Raw genomic sequence first — 13875 nt, 5'->3', positions numbered from 1 at the left:
GTGACACACTTCCTGCTACCAGTTGGTGGCGCTATAACTTTGACTCACAATAGTTACATCCATCTGACCGGCCTCTTACCATGAACACACTGCTGAAGTTTCATCAAGATCAGTTAATGTATGCAGAAGTTATAACACTTCGTGTTTCTCTTTTCTCGCCATAAATTTGTTTCCTCGCCACGGCCAAACCGTTCGAGATATCAAAAATCCGTCCGCAATTTAGCATCCTCAATGTCTTGACTTCATGCACACCGAGTTTGGTGGCGATTGGATGAATTCTCTAGGAGGAGTAGTTCACATTCCACAGCAAGCGTTTTCCAAACAACCCATAATAGCTGACTTCCTGTTGGGCGGAGCTAATAACTTAGACTGCGGAAGTTGTTCGGCCCGATGAGATCTATATGTGTACCGAGTTTCATATTAATTCATGCAAGTGTGTTTGACATATGGACCAAGTTTTCAGACCGTGTTCAAGGGGGCGCTGTTGAGCCCCCTGCCACGCCCGGGTACCAGCTTCAGCCCGGCACTGATGGCCGTGGGTTCTGACCTGTGTGTAAAGTTTCAAGAGTTTTTGAGCACGTTAAGGACCCCAAAAGCCCCTGAAACCTTGATTAACAATATAAAAGCAATAGTCAAATCCCCCCCTCCCCTCACACACACAGAGACACAGAGAGAGGGAGAGAAAATTCTTCAGAAAATCCACATTCAAACCAAAATATCTCTTTTCCTGTTGGTCAGAGATCGTTAATGTAAATTAGAAAGTTGTCCGTCTTGATGAGAACAATACACATACCAAGTTTTGTTGCTGTTGATAAAACTAACCCCCCCCCCATTTATGACTAAAGGTGGCGCTACTGAGCCCCTCACCACGCCCGTTTCTGAAACTTTGCACAAGTCTACGGGCTAATAAGTGTGATGTGTCTGTCGAGTTTCATTCAATTTCAAGTATGTTAAGAGTCTCAAAAGCATCAAAAAACAATATTAAAGTTTGATGCGTTGCCACGACAACAGTATTAAAGATATCAAAAATCCTTTCACAGGTCTACATCTGCCGTGTGTTTACATTATACACATAAAGTTTGAAGCAAATCGGGTAAAAATAAGAGGGTGATTTCAAAGCATTTTGAAAGTGACACACTTCCTGCTGCCAGTTGGTGGCGCTATAACTTTGACTCACAATAGTCACATCCTTGTGTTCGGCCTCTTACAACGAACACACTGCTGAAGTTTCATCAAGATCAGATAATGTATGCTGAAGTTATAACACACTTCCTGTGTCCCTTATTCGCCATAAATTCGTTTCCTTGCCACGGCCAAACCGTTTGAGATATCAAAAATCCGTCCGCAATTTAGCATCCTCAATGTCTTGACTTCATGCACACCGAGTTTGGTGGGGATGGGATGAATTTTCTAGGAGGAGTAGTTCACATTCCACAGCAAGCGTTTTCCAAACAACCCATAATAGCCGACTTCCTGTTGGGCTGGCGTGAAACTTGACAGAGGGAAAGTTGTTCGGCCCGATGAGATCTATATGTGTACCGAGTTTCATATTAATTCATGCAAGCGTGTTTGATATATGGACCAAGTTTTCAGACCCCGTTCAAGGGGGCGCTGTTGAGCCCCCCTGCCACGCCCGTTTCTGAAACTTTTCACATGTCTACTGGCTAATAAATGTGATGTATCTGTCGAGTTTCATCCAATTTCAAGCATGCTAAGAGTCTCAAACGCATCCGAAAAGAATATTAAAGTTTGATGCGTTGCCACGGCAACAGTATCTAAGATATCAATAATTCTTTCACAGGTCTACATCTGCCGTGTGTCTACATTATACACATAAAGTTTGAAGCAAATCGGGTAAAATTAAGAGGGTGAATTCAAAGAATTTTGAAAGTGACACACTTCCTGCTGCCAGTTGGTGGCGCTATAACTTTGACTCACAATAGTCACATCCATGTGATCGGCCTCTTACAACAAACACACTGCTGAAGTTTCATCAAGATCAGTTAATGTATGCAGAAGTTATAACACACTTCCTGTGTCCCATTATTCGCCATAAATTTGTTTCCTCGCCACGGCCAAACCGTTTGAGATATCAAAAATCCGTTCGCAAGAATTCATCCTCAATGTCTTGACTTTATTCTCACCGAGTTTGGTGGCGATCGGATGAAATCCCTAGGAGGAGTATTTCACATTCCATTGTATGCGTTTTCCAAACAACGTATAATAACCGACTTCCTGTTGGGCTTTTGTAAAACTTAGAGCACGAAAGTTGTTCGGCCCGATGAGATCTATATGTGTACTGAGTTTCATATTATTACATGCAAGCGTGTTTGATTTATGGACCAAGTTTTCGGACCCCATTCCAGGGGGCGCTGTCGAGCCCCCCTGCCACGCCCCGGTACCAGCTTCAGCCCGGCCCTGATGGCCGCGGGTTCTGACGTGTGTGCAAAATTTCAAGAGTTTTTGAGCATGTTAAGGGCCCCAAAAGTGGCAAAAAGGCAAAAAAAAAAATAATGAAGAAAAAAAAAAATAATAATCCTTACGAAAACAATAGGGCCTCCGCCCTTTCAGGGCTTGGGCCCTAATTAACATTTGAACCATTTGAGACGCAAAGTCTCACCTCAGAATACATCTCTCCCCCTCTTTCCCACTCCCCCTTTCTCATGCTGAGACCACATGAAAATTACCCCAAAATACATATGGTTTGATGTAAATAATTATCATCGAGTATTATACATGTTTGATATCATTTGAAATGTCTCAGTGCGACTGGTACAAATGTCTCATTTCCAAATAAGTAAAACAAAAGGTAAATATAGCTGCGAGCAGCGATTACGGGCCCAAGCCGGTGGCACCGCCACCCTGGTGCCTTTAGTTACATAAAGGCACCGGGGTGGCGGTGCCACCGGCTTTGGCCCTTCATCGCTGCTCGCAGCTATATTTATATATATATTTTATATATATATATATATATATATATATATATATAAGACAGAAACCTTATTAGCTTATTCTGATTTTATGATACACTCAAAATATCCCACAACAAATCTTTTAAATTTAATGTAAAAATTAAAACGAAAGTAAGCACTGTTGGGCTTACGTAACCCTCTCATTAGAATCAAAATGTTTCAGCATTTGCGATGTATTTGGATGCTAAACTATTCTTTATTATAGGCTTTGTTCTTCACTCGTGTTCCAATATCGACAGAAAAAATCATCCTCTTCACACGCGCAAAAATGTGCTTGAAACATCACAGTGGAGCGGTGCTTACTGTGAATGTACGAATTGTACTACTGACTATTTAGAGCAGTGTAATTTTTATATGTTAGGTTAACTATTTTATTATTATATTTTATTAAGGCTATAATGAACAGGCTGCGATGTCAAGATTGCAATGCTGGAATGTGTGTTTGTGTGTGTGTGTGTGTGTGTGTGTGTGTGTGTGTGTGTGTGTGTGTGTGTGTGTGTGTGTGTGTGTGTGTGTGTGTGTGTGTGTGTGTGTGTGTGTGTGTGTGTGTGTGTGTGTTCATGTTTTTCTATCCCGGTGGGGACTTCAACCTGAATGCACACAGACTCATGGGGACTCGTGTCACAGTGGGGACCTAAATAGAGGTCCCCATGGGTAAACAAGCTTATAAATCATACAGAATGAGTTTTTTTTGGAAATGTAAAAATGCAGAAAGTTTTCAGTGGTGGGTAGGTTTAGGGGTAGGGTTAGTGTAAGGAGATAAAATATACAGTTTGTACAGTATAAAAATCATTAAATCTATGGAGAGTCCCCACAAAGATAGTAAACCGTGTGTGTGTGGGTGGGTGTGTGTGTGTGGTGTGGGCGCGATTGAACAGTGGACACATAAAAACATACTCCGTCATTATACAGGACGACATTCAAACTGCAAAGTGTTAACTTATATTTGTGTACAGTTGCAATAAAACACAACATTGTGCTTTTGTAAAATAATTTCAAGCAATCAACCCCCGAAAGGCGCTAATTTTAAAATTAAACTAAAATGCTCATGGCTGCACGGGCATTCATAACGGTGCGCATCCACGGCGAGGAACGAGCAGAACAGAGTGAACGTTTTTCAGTTAATTCCTACTTCCATAGGAATTCATTTGAAACGCTCGCTCAACCACTATCAATGTCAGTGTGGACGAACATATTTTACTTTCGTTTTTAAGTTGGCGATTCAAAAGCCTCCAGCGGTGTCACACGTCGATTAACCGGTGGTAAAATATTCTCACCGTCACATACCTAGTATATTTTTATGTAGATACAATAGGCCTACCTGATTTTGAACACAAGAGGGCAGTATAGCCCTATGTATGACTTGACTTTTATGGGACTAAATAGTACAATTACTATTTTTAAACTTATAAATATTTATTAAATTGAAAAAAAAAAAGAATAAAATGGGTTTAGTTGTGACATTTTTATACTTTTATATAGAAATAAATGGTGTTTAATTACATTTTTAGAAGATGAGGCTTTAAGTGTTACTTTACTTTAGTCCCTCACTATAGCAAAACCGTTTGAGATGTTTAATATCCGTTCACAATTTAGCATCTTTAATGTATCTTTATCATTTTGAAAAAGTTTGGTGTGAATAAAATAAAACCGTTAGGAAGAGTAGCTCAAAAACTCAGAGTCTGAAATATCCAAAAAATCCACATTCAAACCAAAATATCTGACTTCCTTTTGCTCGGAGCTAATAACTGTAAATTAGAAAGTTGTCCGGCTCGGTGAGACCAATATATATACTGATTTTTGTAACTGTTGGTAAAACTAACCCACCCACTTTTGTCAAACGCATGTTGAAAGTGACACACTTCCTGCTGCCAGTTGGTGGCGCTATAACTTTGACTCACAATAGTTACATCCATCTGATCGGCCTCTTACCACGAACATACTGCTAAAGTTTCATCAAGATCAGTTAATGTATGCAGAAGTTATAACACTTCGTCTCCTCTCTTTTCTCGCCATAAATTTGTTTCCTCGCCATGGCCAAACCGTTCGAGATATCAAAAATCCGTCCGCAATTTAGCATTCTCAATGTCTTGACTTCATGCTGACTGAGTTTGGAGGTGATTGAATGAATTCTCTAGGAGGAGTACATCACATTCCACAGCAAGCGTTTTCCAAACAACCCATAATAGCCGACTTCCTGTTGGGCTGGTGTGAAACTTGACAGAGGGAAAGTTGTTCGGCCCGATGAAATCTATATGTGTACCGAGTTTCATATTAATTCATGCAAGCGTGTTTGATATATGGACCAAGTTTTCAGACCCTGTTCAAGAGGGCGCTGTTGAGCCCCCCTGCCACGCCCGTTTCTGAATCTTTTCACATGTCTACTGGCTAATAAGTGTTATGTGTCTGTCGAGTTTCATCCAATTTCAAGCATGCTAAGAGTCTCAAACGCATCCGAAAAGAATATTAAAATTTGATGCGTTGCCACGGCAACAGTATCTAAGATATCAATAATCCTTTCACAGGTCTACATCTGCCGTGTGTTTACATTATACACATAAAATTTGAAGCAAATCGGGTAAAAGTAAGAGGGTGACTTCAAAGCATTTTGAAAGTGACACACTTCCTGCTGCCAGTTGGTGGCGCTATAACTTTGACTCACAATAGTCACATCCATGTGATCGGCCTCTTACAACGAATACACTGCTGAAGTTTCATCAAGATCAGTCAATGTATGCAGAAGTTATAACACACTTCCTGTGTCCCATTATTCGCCATAAATTCGTTTCCTCGCCACGGCCAAACCGTTCGAGATATCAAAAATCTGTTCGCAAGAATTGATCCTCAATGTCTTGACTTTATTCTCACCGAGTTTGGTGGCGATCGGATGAAATCCCTAGGAGGAGTATTTCACATTCCATTGTATGCGTTTTCCAAACAACGTATAATAACCAACTTCCTGTTGGGCTTTTGTAAAACTTAGAGCACGAAAGTTGTTCGGCCCGATGAGATCTATATGTGTACTGAGTTTCATATTATTACATGCAAGCGTGTTTGATTTATGGACCAAGTTTTCGGACCCCATTCCAGGGGGCGCTGTCGAGCCCCCCTGCCACGCCCCGGTACCAGCTTCAGCCCGGCCCTGATGGCCGCAGGTTCTGACGTGTGTGCAAAATTTCAAGAGTTTTTGAGCATGTTAAGGGCCCCAAAAGTGGCAAAAAGGCAAAAAAAAAAATAATGAAGAAAAAAAAAAAAAATAATCCTTACGAAAACAATAGGGCCTTCGCCCTTTCAGGGCTTGGGCCCTAATAAGGTTTTTAAGAGTTTAGAGATAGCTGGCACACAAAGAAAGGTGGTCTCTAGACAAATGGTCTCCTACCCCCCAAAAGGTGTCAACTCTGAATGTAAATTCCCATTGTTAGCAGATGTTTCCATGTGAAAGAAGTTCCTGTCTATATAATGAAATGCAACGTGAAGATCGGGGCCTTTTCTGTATTTCAGATTACTGTGAGACTCTCAGCTTCATGTATTTCTTAATGTTGGGTTTGCATCTCTTTTCTTTATTCCAGAGCATTTGATGTTTTGTATCGATTATCTTTGAATTGATTATGTAATCTGCATGATAAAAGGAATAGTCAAACATTTGCACACATTTAATGATGCACAGATATCATTAAAACCTTTTCATTTATGGAGTCAGATGAAATAACGAGAGAATACATATTCAAATGTATTGCATTTAATTAAGAAATACTTTGCCACGAGAAAAGACAGTAACACGTAGAGACCTTCCGCGCTAGTCGGACTTTGGGCCGATCGAGCGCGAGTTTACATCATGAATGCGATGACACGATGGATTATTCTGATACACAGAAGGCAATGATGTAGACCGAAAATTCAAAGAAGAATGGACAAAGAAAGTAACTATGCCTTTATTATTTCTGTGTTAAACGAATGTGTGCCATTTGTTAAGAGACTGTAGTGCTCATTTGTTTGATTTGTTCATAATAGTTGTTAGTGGTCTTATTGGTTGTTTTCTCTTCTCTTCCCACCCTCTACACTTCCACTTTCCACAGCTTTACACACCCATTTCTTGAGTCTTTTTCAAATCTGTGGTGTGAACAACCAGTGATAAAACAGGGGGTTTCATGACACTTTAAGCACTAAACTGAAGGTATCCTTTGCTTACAGCCGAAATTATTGCTCACTAGTGCTCAGGACATATGATATAAGAGGCCACCAAAACATTTCCTGTTCATCGGTTATGCTAGACTGCACTTGACATTTGTGGAAGTGTTTGAGTGTTCCCCAGGTGCGCGACTGAGGACGCCACATTAGCTCTATTGCACACAGCCTCCATTACACAAGCGGTATTCCTATCAGACCACCACTAATAGTCCTCAAGGATAACATTACTCTGTCATTCTTAGATCCGCTGCTGGCTTTGATCCGAGACAAACAGGCAGTAACAGCCCGTGAAGAGTGAGGAGTTTCCATAGGTTGCTTAAGGCCTAACCGTCCCCTGAAGGTGTGTGTGTATATTCTTGTAAATGTAATGTAGGTGTGTAGAGCATGCTTTTCTGCTTCTATCATGTTAAACAACTTCATGCACAGCAGCTGTTTGTCTTCCTAAAATAATATTCATCCATGGTATCACGTAAATCTAATTTGAGCAACACCAAGAGTCACATGAGGTGTGTAAACACATTGCAACAAAATGAAATGATTTCACAGTACAAACAGAGCACTGAACTTGCATTCCAAAGTTTGATCCCTAAAGGGATGTTTTACTGGCACACATATGACTGCTTTTTGGTGCAGAGTTTTTTACCGGTTCCTAAGGATTAACCCTTTCAATGGAAATATTACAAAAAAGAGAGGTTTGGTTGGACTCATCTAATAAGGGTATCATGGCAGGAGATCATTGAATATGGTCAAAATCTTCTGACCTTATTTAGTCTAAAGACCTGTGGTGGATAAAAGTCTGATAATGAGTCAGGATGTCTATCTGTGAGGGTTAAAATAACAGATGACTGAACACACACAGACACAATAGCGCTTTATTAGCGATGTCCATCATCTTCAATACCAGAATGACCTGTTACTGCCCTCATTACTGTAGCAAAGACTCAAATTAGTGTTGATGACAGTCTTCCATGGGGCCCGTGGGCAAGGCGGATTAATAAAATCGACCTTTCACCTTCAGAACACCAGCTTCCCCCCAAAAGGCAAGATTTTTAAAAAAAAAACACACATGTTGACTTTGAAGTATGTGTCTTGGAAAGAGATCTTGTTTGGAAATGAAATTCATAATTCTGAAATGAGCTTGTTAGCTTTCTGTCGATAGGTCCTGTTTGTGTTTTTAATACAGATGGTGAAAGTCATTCCAGTGGAATGAGGATGAGAATGACTGGTGGAAATGATCTAGCTTGGATCTCGTACTTTGGGAGGGGAACTGGGAAAATTACTGGTTGAGGTCCAGAAGGTACCAAAGGTAGAGTAGTATATGCAAACATTTTCTATAGTTACCAGTGAAACTTAAAGGGTTAGTTCACCCAAAAGTTGAAATTCTGTCATGAGTTGCTCACCCTCATGCTGTTCTAAACCCATAAGACTTTCAATTTCATATTTTTAATGAAACCTGAGAGATTTCTGTCCCTCCACTGAAAGTCCATTCCACCAAAACTTTGATAATTATCATGGAAAAGTAATTAATATGAATCGAGTATTCTGAAGAGACACATTCATATTATATGATGAACAGATTTAATTTAGGCTTTTATTCATATATAAACATTGATAAATGCACATAGATAGTGCACATCAAACTGGATCATCAGAAGATCAAATGCGCTTCCTTGATGTCTTTTTGAAATTTCTGAAACTTCAAAGTTTTGGTGGCATGTACTTTCAATAGAGGGAGAAATCTCTCAGGTTTCATTACAAATATTGTAAATTTTCTTAAAGCCTTTATGTACATTATAAAGGTATTCATAATGTTAGTTATAATGCATTATCTCTTTTCATAAATAATTGTAACTGAGGTTAACATGCATTATAATCTTCACAGATCTGAAATTAGTTGTTTCTCGTGTTTTAATGCATTATACTTTCTAAAGGTATATTATTGTAAGCCCGTTTATCTGTCCAAATGGGGGTTTCCGCTAAGACGGGTGAAGGTCTCTGCGCGTTACTGTCTTTCCTTTTACGCAACACAACAAGATGAAATGAAATACATTTTCTCATATGTATTACCTGGTTATTTCATCTGACTCCATAAATGAAAAATGTTGGATTATTCTTTTTAACTCTTTAAGTATATTTTACTCATTCAGATTAGGAAACTATGTCACTCAGAGGTCCTCACGTCTTCTGTTTAAACGCGGGTCTCACGTTCACAAGCTCGTCAGTTTTGGTCACCAAACAGAGGTAATTGCTATATACCTGTGATCGGTCACATTCACGTTAACACAATGCATACACGCTCTGCATCACGAGCTAATTTGAGTTACAAATCGCCACGAGCCCTCTTTAGCATCTCCCTAAATACTCAGACCAAGGCAGAAACCTCTTTTCAAAAGTAAACATGAGTTCACAGTAGGAATTTGCATTAATCACTGTCCCAGACTTACTGGGGACAGGAGTTGATTTACATGGGGGCACACCCACAGCAGTTAACAAGATATCTCTAAACTCTTAAATACCTTATTTCCTTTTGGTTTACTTCTTTGGGAAGGACACATTTGTACCAGTCGCACTGAGACATTTCAAATGATACCAAACATATACTGTATGATAATTATTCACATTATACCATATAGATTCTTGGGTGAATTTTGGTGATCTCAGCATTAGAGAGAGGAGGAATGGGGGAAGAGGGAAAGAGATGTAGATTAGGATGATTCTGAGGTGAGACTTGCGTCTCGAATGGTTCCAGTCTTACATTATAATGTATAATAACTGTGGTTACAATTATTCATGAGTCCATACAATGCATTATAAGGTGCATTACTAGGCATAAATAATGCATTAAAAAGTGTTACCAAAATATCTTCATATGTGTTTCAAAGATTAATGAAAGTCCTACAGGTTTGTAATGACATGAGGGTGAGTGAGTAAATGATGACAGAATTTAGCATTTTTTGGTGAACTATTTCTTTAAAGATTAAAAAGAGAGCATGAGCCAAATGTCATGTTTTTGTAACTGCACATTTTGCATTGTGTGTAAACAGCAATTTGGAAACAATACAGGGTGGCATCCCAGTCTCTGAATCCCCCTAGGTGAGCCTGCCTGAATTGCTCTGATTAAGCTCTGCTCTTGGCAATCAACGGGAAAGACAACACTCTAGTTAAAGTGAGCAAAACCTTGGCAGAGAGCCATGCCAATCTGAGCATACCCAACTGACTGTTCAAGGTGGTCCTTAAATACAATATATAATTGGCTAATAAGCTAATAACTTCTGCAAACATTCTATAAACTGAAGGATAATGGGACAGGGACTATCTTACAGGTATAGATGACAGGCAACCTGGAGACAGCAGCAGTGTAATGAGGGTGAGGGCCTGGCACAGAGACAGTTTCCTAGAGACAGAGAAAATAAATCATGTAAATCAATCACCAAATCCACTTACAAACCACGCCATTTGACTTTAAAATGACAGCGACTTCAGGGTGTTGTTGCTCTACATCAAAGCCTCTTGATTCATGACAACAAATAGTGACACTGTGTCCCATACATTAAGAAATCACCGCCACTGAGAAAACATGTTTATGTGCATTTTTAGAGGATGAGTCTAACTCCCACCAATGAGGTCATAATACTGAGAGACCACACAACGATTGACTCATCAAAAGAGCAGCTTCTCAGAAACTCTTTACAGCTTTGCTAAAGCCCAACTGTCTTCTTTGCATTGTCGCATAGACTTTGAAATGTGAGTTTACAGGGGGAAACTGATGTAAACATCCCACAATATTAATTTCTCCAGCACACATTTGAGTACAAACAATTTTCCTCTTCCTAATCTTCTGTGGACATGTGCTTATGGACCTAAAGGTTTATTTTAATGACAACTTAGAGTGGACACTGGTCAATTATAAACAATACACTCCCTGTTTCAGAAAAACAGTATGATGAAATACATCTTACATGTCCATTCCTAATCACAGACACTGAATAAACAAGATAAAAAAGATATACAGACAGTAAGTAATGCATCATAATTATCCAAATTAAAATTCACAACCCGCACTCAACAGTCCAGCATATTAGGGCTTAGTTTATTGTCAAGGTCAAGGGTCAAGGGGTCTATAGTTGAAAGACAATAATGATGTTCATTTTGATTGCTGTTGTAGCCTGAAGGTAAGAACGTAAACCTGAGCCTCCATTGACCATGTGCTAAAAAAAACAATGTGATTTCACATTAATAATGGTTAAAATGTTAAATGTATGTATATCGTTCACAGTTAAATCATATGAAGCCACATGAAAGAAACCTTAAATGGGTCTCTGCAACCATTAGGTTTCTGGCAGAAATACCACAAAAGCGCTAAATCTGTACATAACTGGAGTCTTAAATCTGTTTATGGGTCATGCCGAAGAACTTCAAGTTTATGTGAACAGTAAACTGTTCTCCTCTTAAAGATTAGATTAAACAGCTGTTTCCTGGATGCTGGAATAGACCATTTTACTCAAGAATTCTACTAACAAGATGAATAACCTAAAACTAGGCTACATCAAGCCACCAGCAATGCAAAAGCTTATAATGATATTATTTTGATCTGGTGTTGCAGATTTAAAATTGCCAGTAGTGCTGAAAAGCTATTGTTGAACATATTAAAAACATTCAAAATAAATCAATATAGTGATTTTCCAGTTAAACTGATTATGTGGAAAAAAACATGAGCATAGTTAATTCAATATCTGTGGCTGAAATAAAATTTGGCTTAGTAATTACAACAAATAAAACAGCACATCTGTTAATGAAAATGAGGATGTCTGAGATGATAAAAATGAGAAATAATTTATACGTTTTTCCATAGAGGAGCATGTGATCCACATACCTGTTGTTTGACGTCTTCATTTTAGGTCTTCGTCAGGTGTCACGCTTTAAAAACCTCTTGAGATCTAAAACTGGGCTCATCTGATAAAGTAAAGACCACGAGGTGTATGATCCCAATCGTTTTTCTCATCAAAAAAGTGGGGAAACCTAATTGCATCCATGCTCCACAAGCGTTTCCTCTGCTGGGTACTTTTCCTGAAGTTTTCTCAAACGCAGAACCCAAAGAGGATGAGCTGTTTACAGAAACCTACATAATCCTCAACACAAACGAATAACTGAAAATCAATACAGGCTGCTTCAAGGCGTCTCAGCTTATTTGCATTATTTAAGGTTCTTCTCGCGTCTCCATGATTGCAAGGTGCTGTTTCATAGAGAAAACCTCTGAATGGCTTTCAGTTTCATATCAGTGTCCAGAGTCCGACCTCACAAGCAGAAGGTGAGGTTATAAGCGTCAGACTTCAGATCTTCTGTCTTCAGGTGAACTCTACCTGAGCCTCTCAATCACACACATCCGTTTTCCTTGAACGAAAATAACGGCGCTTTGGTCAGGACACTTGATCCTCCGGTAGATTCCACATTCCCTTTCAGATCCACACCTTCACTCGCTATATATATCATCTGAGAAGAGATAATATTGCGTTTGTTCTAATTTGATCTTTGCACAAACATGAGTCATAATTCATAACTCAAGGGGATATTTTTTAAGCTACAATAAAAAACATTATAATATCATAATTCATAATCGTTATGTCACAGTTAATTGCTGTCTTATTATATCAGTAAAAGCAGTGACAACCTTTAAATAAATTAATTGCACAAACGTGGCGGATAAAGAAAATATAGTTGAAACTCAGTTGAAATGCCAGAAATTGCTGTGCCTTATTAAACAGATGAAAACATCATATTGAAATATTTGTTTACAGTACACATGCAGTTTGGTTATACAGAGCATCTTGTGTTAGAGTAACACATAGACATGCATCAAGCATAACAATGTAGCAGTGAGTTACCCGTCCAACAGCCCGCGCGCGTCTGCGAGGATCCAGCGTTTGTCAGAGTTTGTATTGATGTGAATGAGTGTGTGCTCATGAGCCTTGCGTGCCGCCGCGTCCACCTGAAGCTCAGCCCAGTGTGTGCCTACATTCCGATGAAAAACTAGTAAACACGCCCCTCTTAAACGGAATGTTGCCCAATTCAACGTGTAAATGCTCAAGTAGCTGTAGTTCGGTCATGTAGCTACTTAATTGTCCTTGTATTGTGACCCTTACAGAAAGTTCAAATAAGTTGAAGCATGTGCTTAGCCTATCAAGAGTGTAAATTAGAAAATGACTTCCAGAGGTGTTAACCTTTTAAAATGGATTTTCTATAGGTAATTTTCGAGCTCAATCTGTTGAGGCTCGTTTTGAGAAAGCCAGATTGCCTTTTGGCACGGTTGGATAAACGTCAGTTTATAGGCTTTTAAAACAAAATCCTATTATATTGAGTGATGGAAACAACTCAGGCAGTGTCAGAGTTTTTTCTTTATAACGTGAAAATGTAATTTGTTGTTGCATAAATTAGTATGAAAGATTGTTTGAAACATTCCTCTTGTAAATATATATTTAACCTCTTTGACTTTTGGTTTGTGCTGCATGGGTTGACCAAAATTTGACAAAAGTAAAAATACACTGTTTGGGTTCACTGGGTGCAATTCTAAAGTTTTTAAGATGCTCAGGGGTTACAGACATCAGATCATTATTGAGAAAAAGGAGAGAGCGGGGAAAAACTTTTTTGACGCTTTTTGACTTTCTCAGTTTGCAAAGACCTACTTTTGGTTCAGAATATTTATTGTTTCCTCGCATTC

General features: G+C 39.1%; 1 protein-coding gene across 1 annotated transcript in view; it reads right to left on the bottom strand.

Moving 5' to 3' along the window:
* adamtsl5 (ADAMTS like 5) overlaps positions 1–13309 on the bottom strand; it is a 28901-nt gene extending 15592 nt beyond the window's left edge. The window contains exons 1-3 of the mRNA XM_081359845.1: positions 13043–13309; positions 12034–12650; positions 10482–10554 (exon numbers count right to left, since the gene is read on the bottom strand). Coding sequence (XP_081215971.1) covers positions 10482–10554; positions 12034–12053 — 93 coding nt within the window. The 5' untranslated portion in view covers positions 12054–12650; positions 13043–13309. The remainder of the gene's footprint in view (positions 1–10481; positions 10555–12033; positions 12651–13042) is intronic.
* Positions 13310–13875: the final 566 nt, after the last annotated feature.

This window comes from Scardinius erythrophthalmus, assembly GCF_964197995.2.
Source record: "Scardinius erythrophthalmus genome assembly, chromosome: 2".
NCBI lineage: Eukaryota > Metazoa > Chordata > Actinopteri > Cypriniformes > Leuciscidae > Scardinius > Scardinius erythrophthalmus.
The sequence above is the reverse complement of the archived record's forward strand: the minus strand, read 5'-3'. Positions and strand labels throughout refer to the sequence as shown.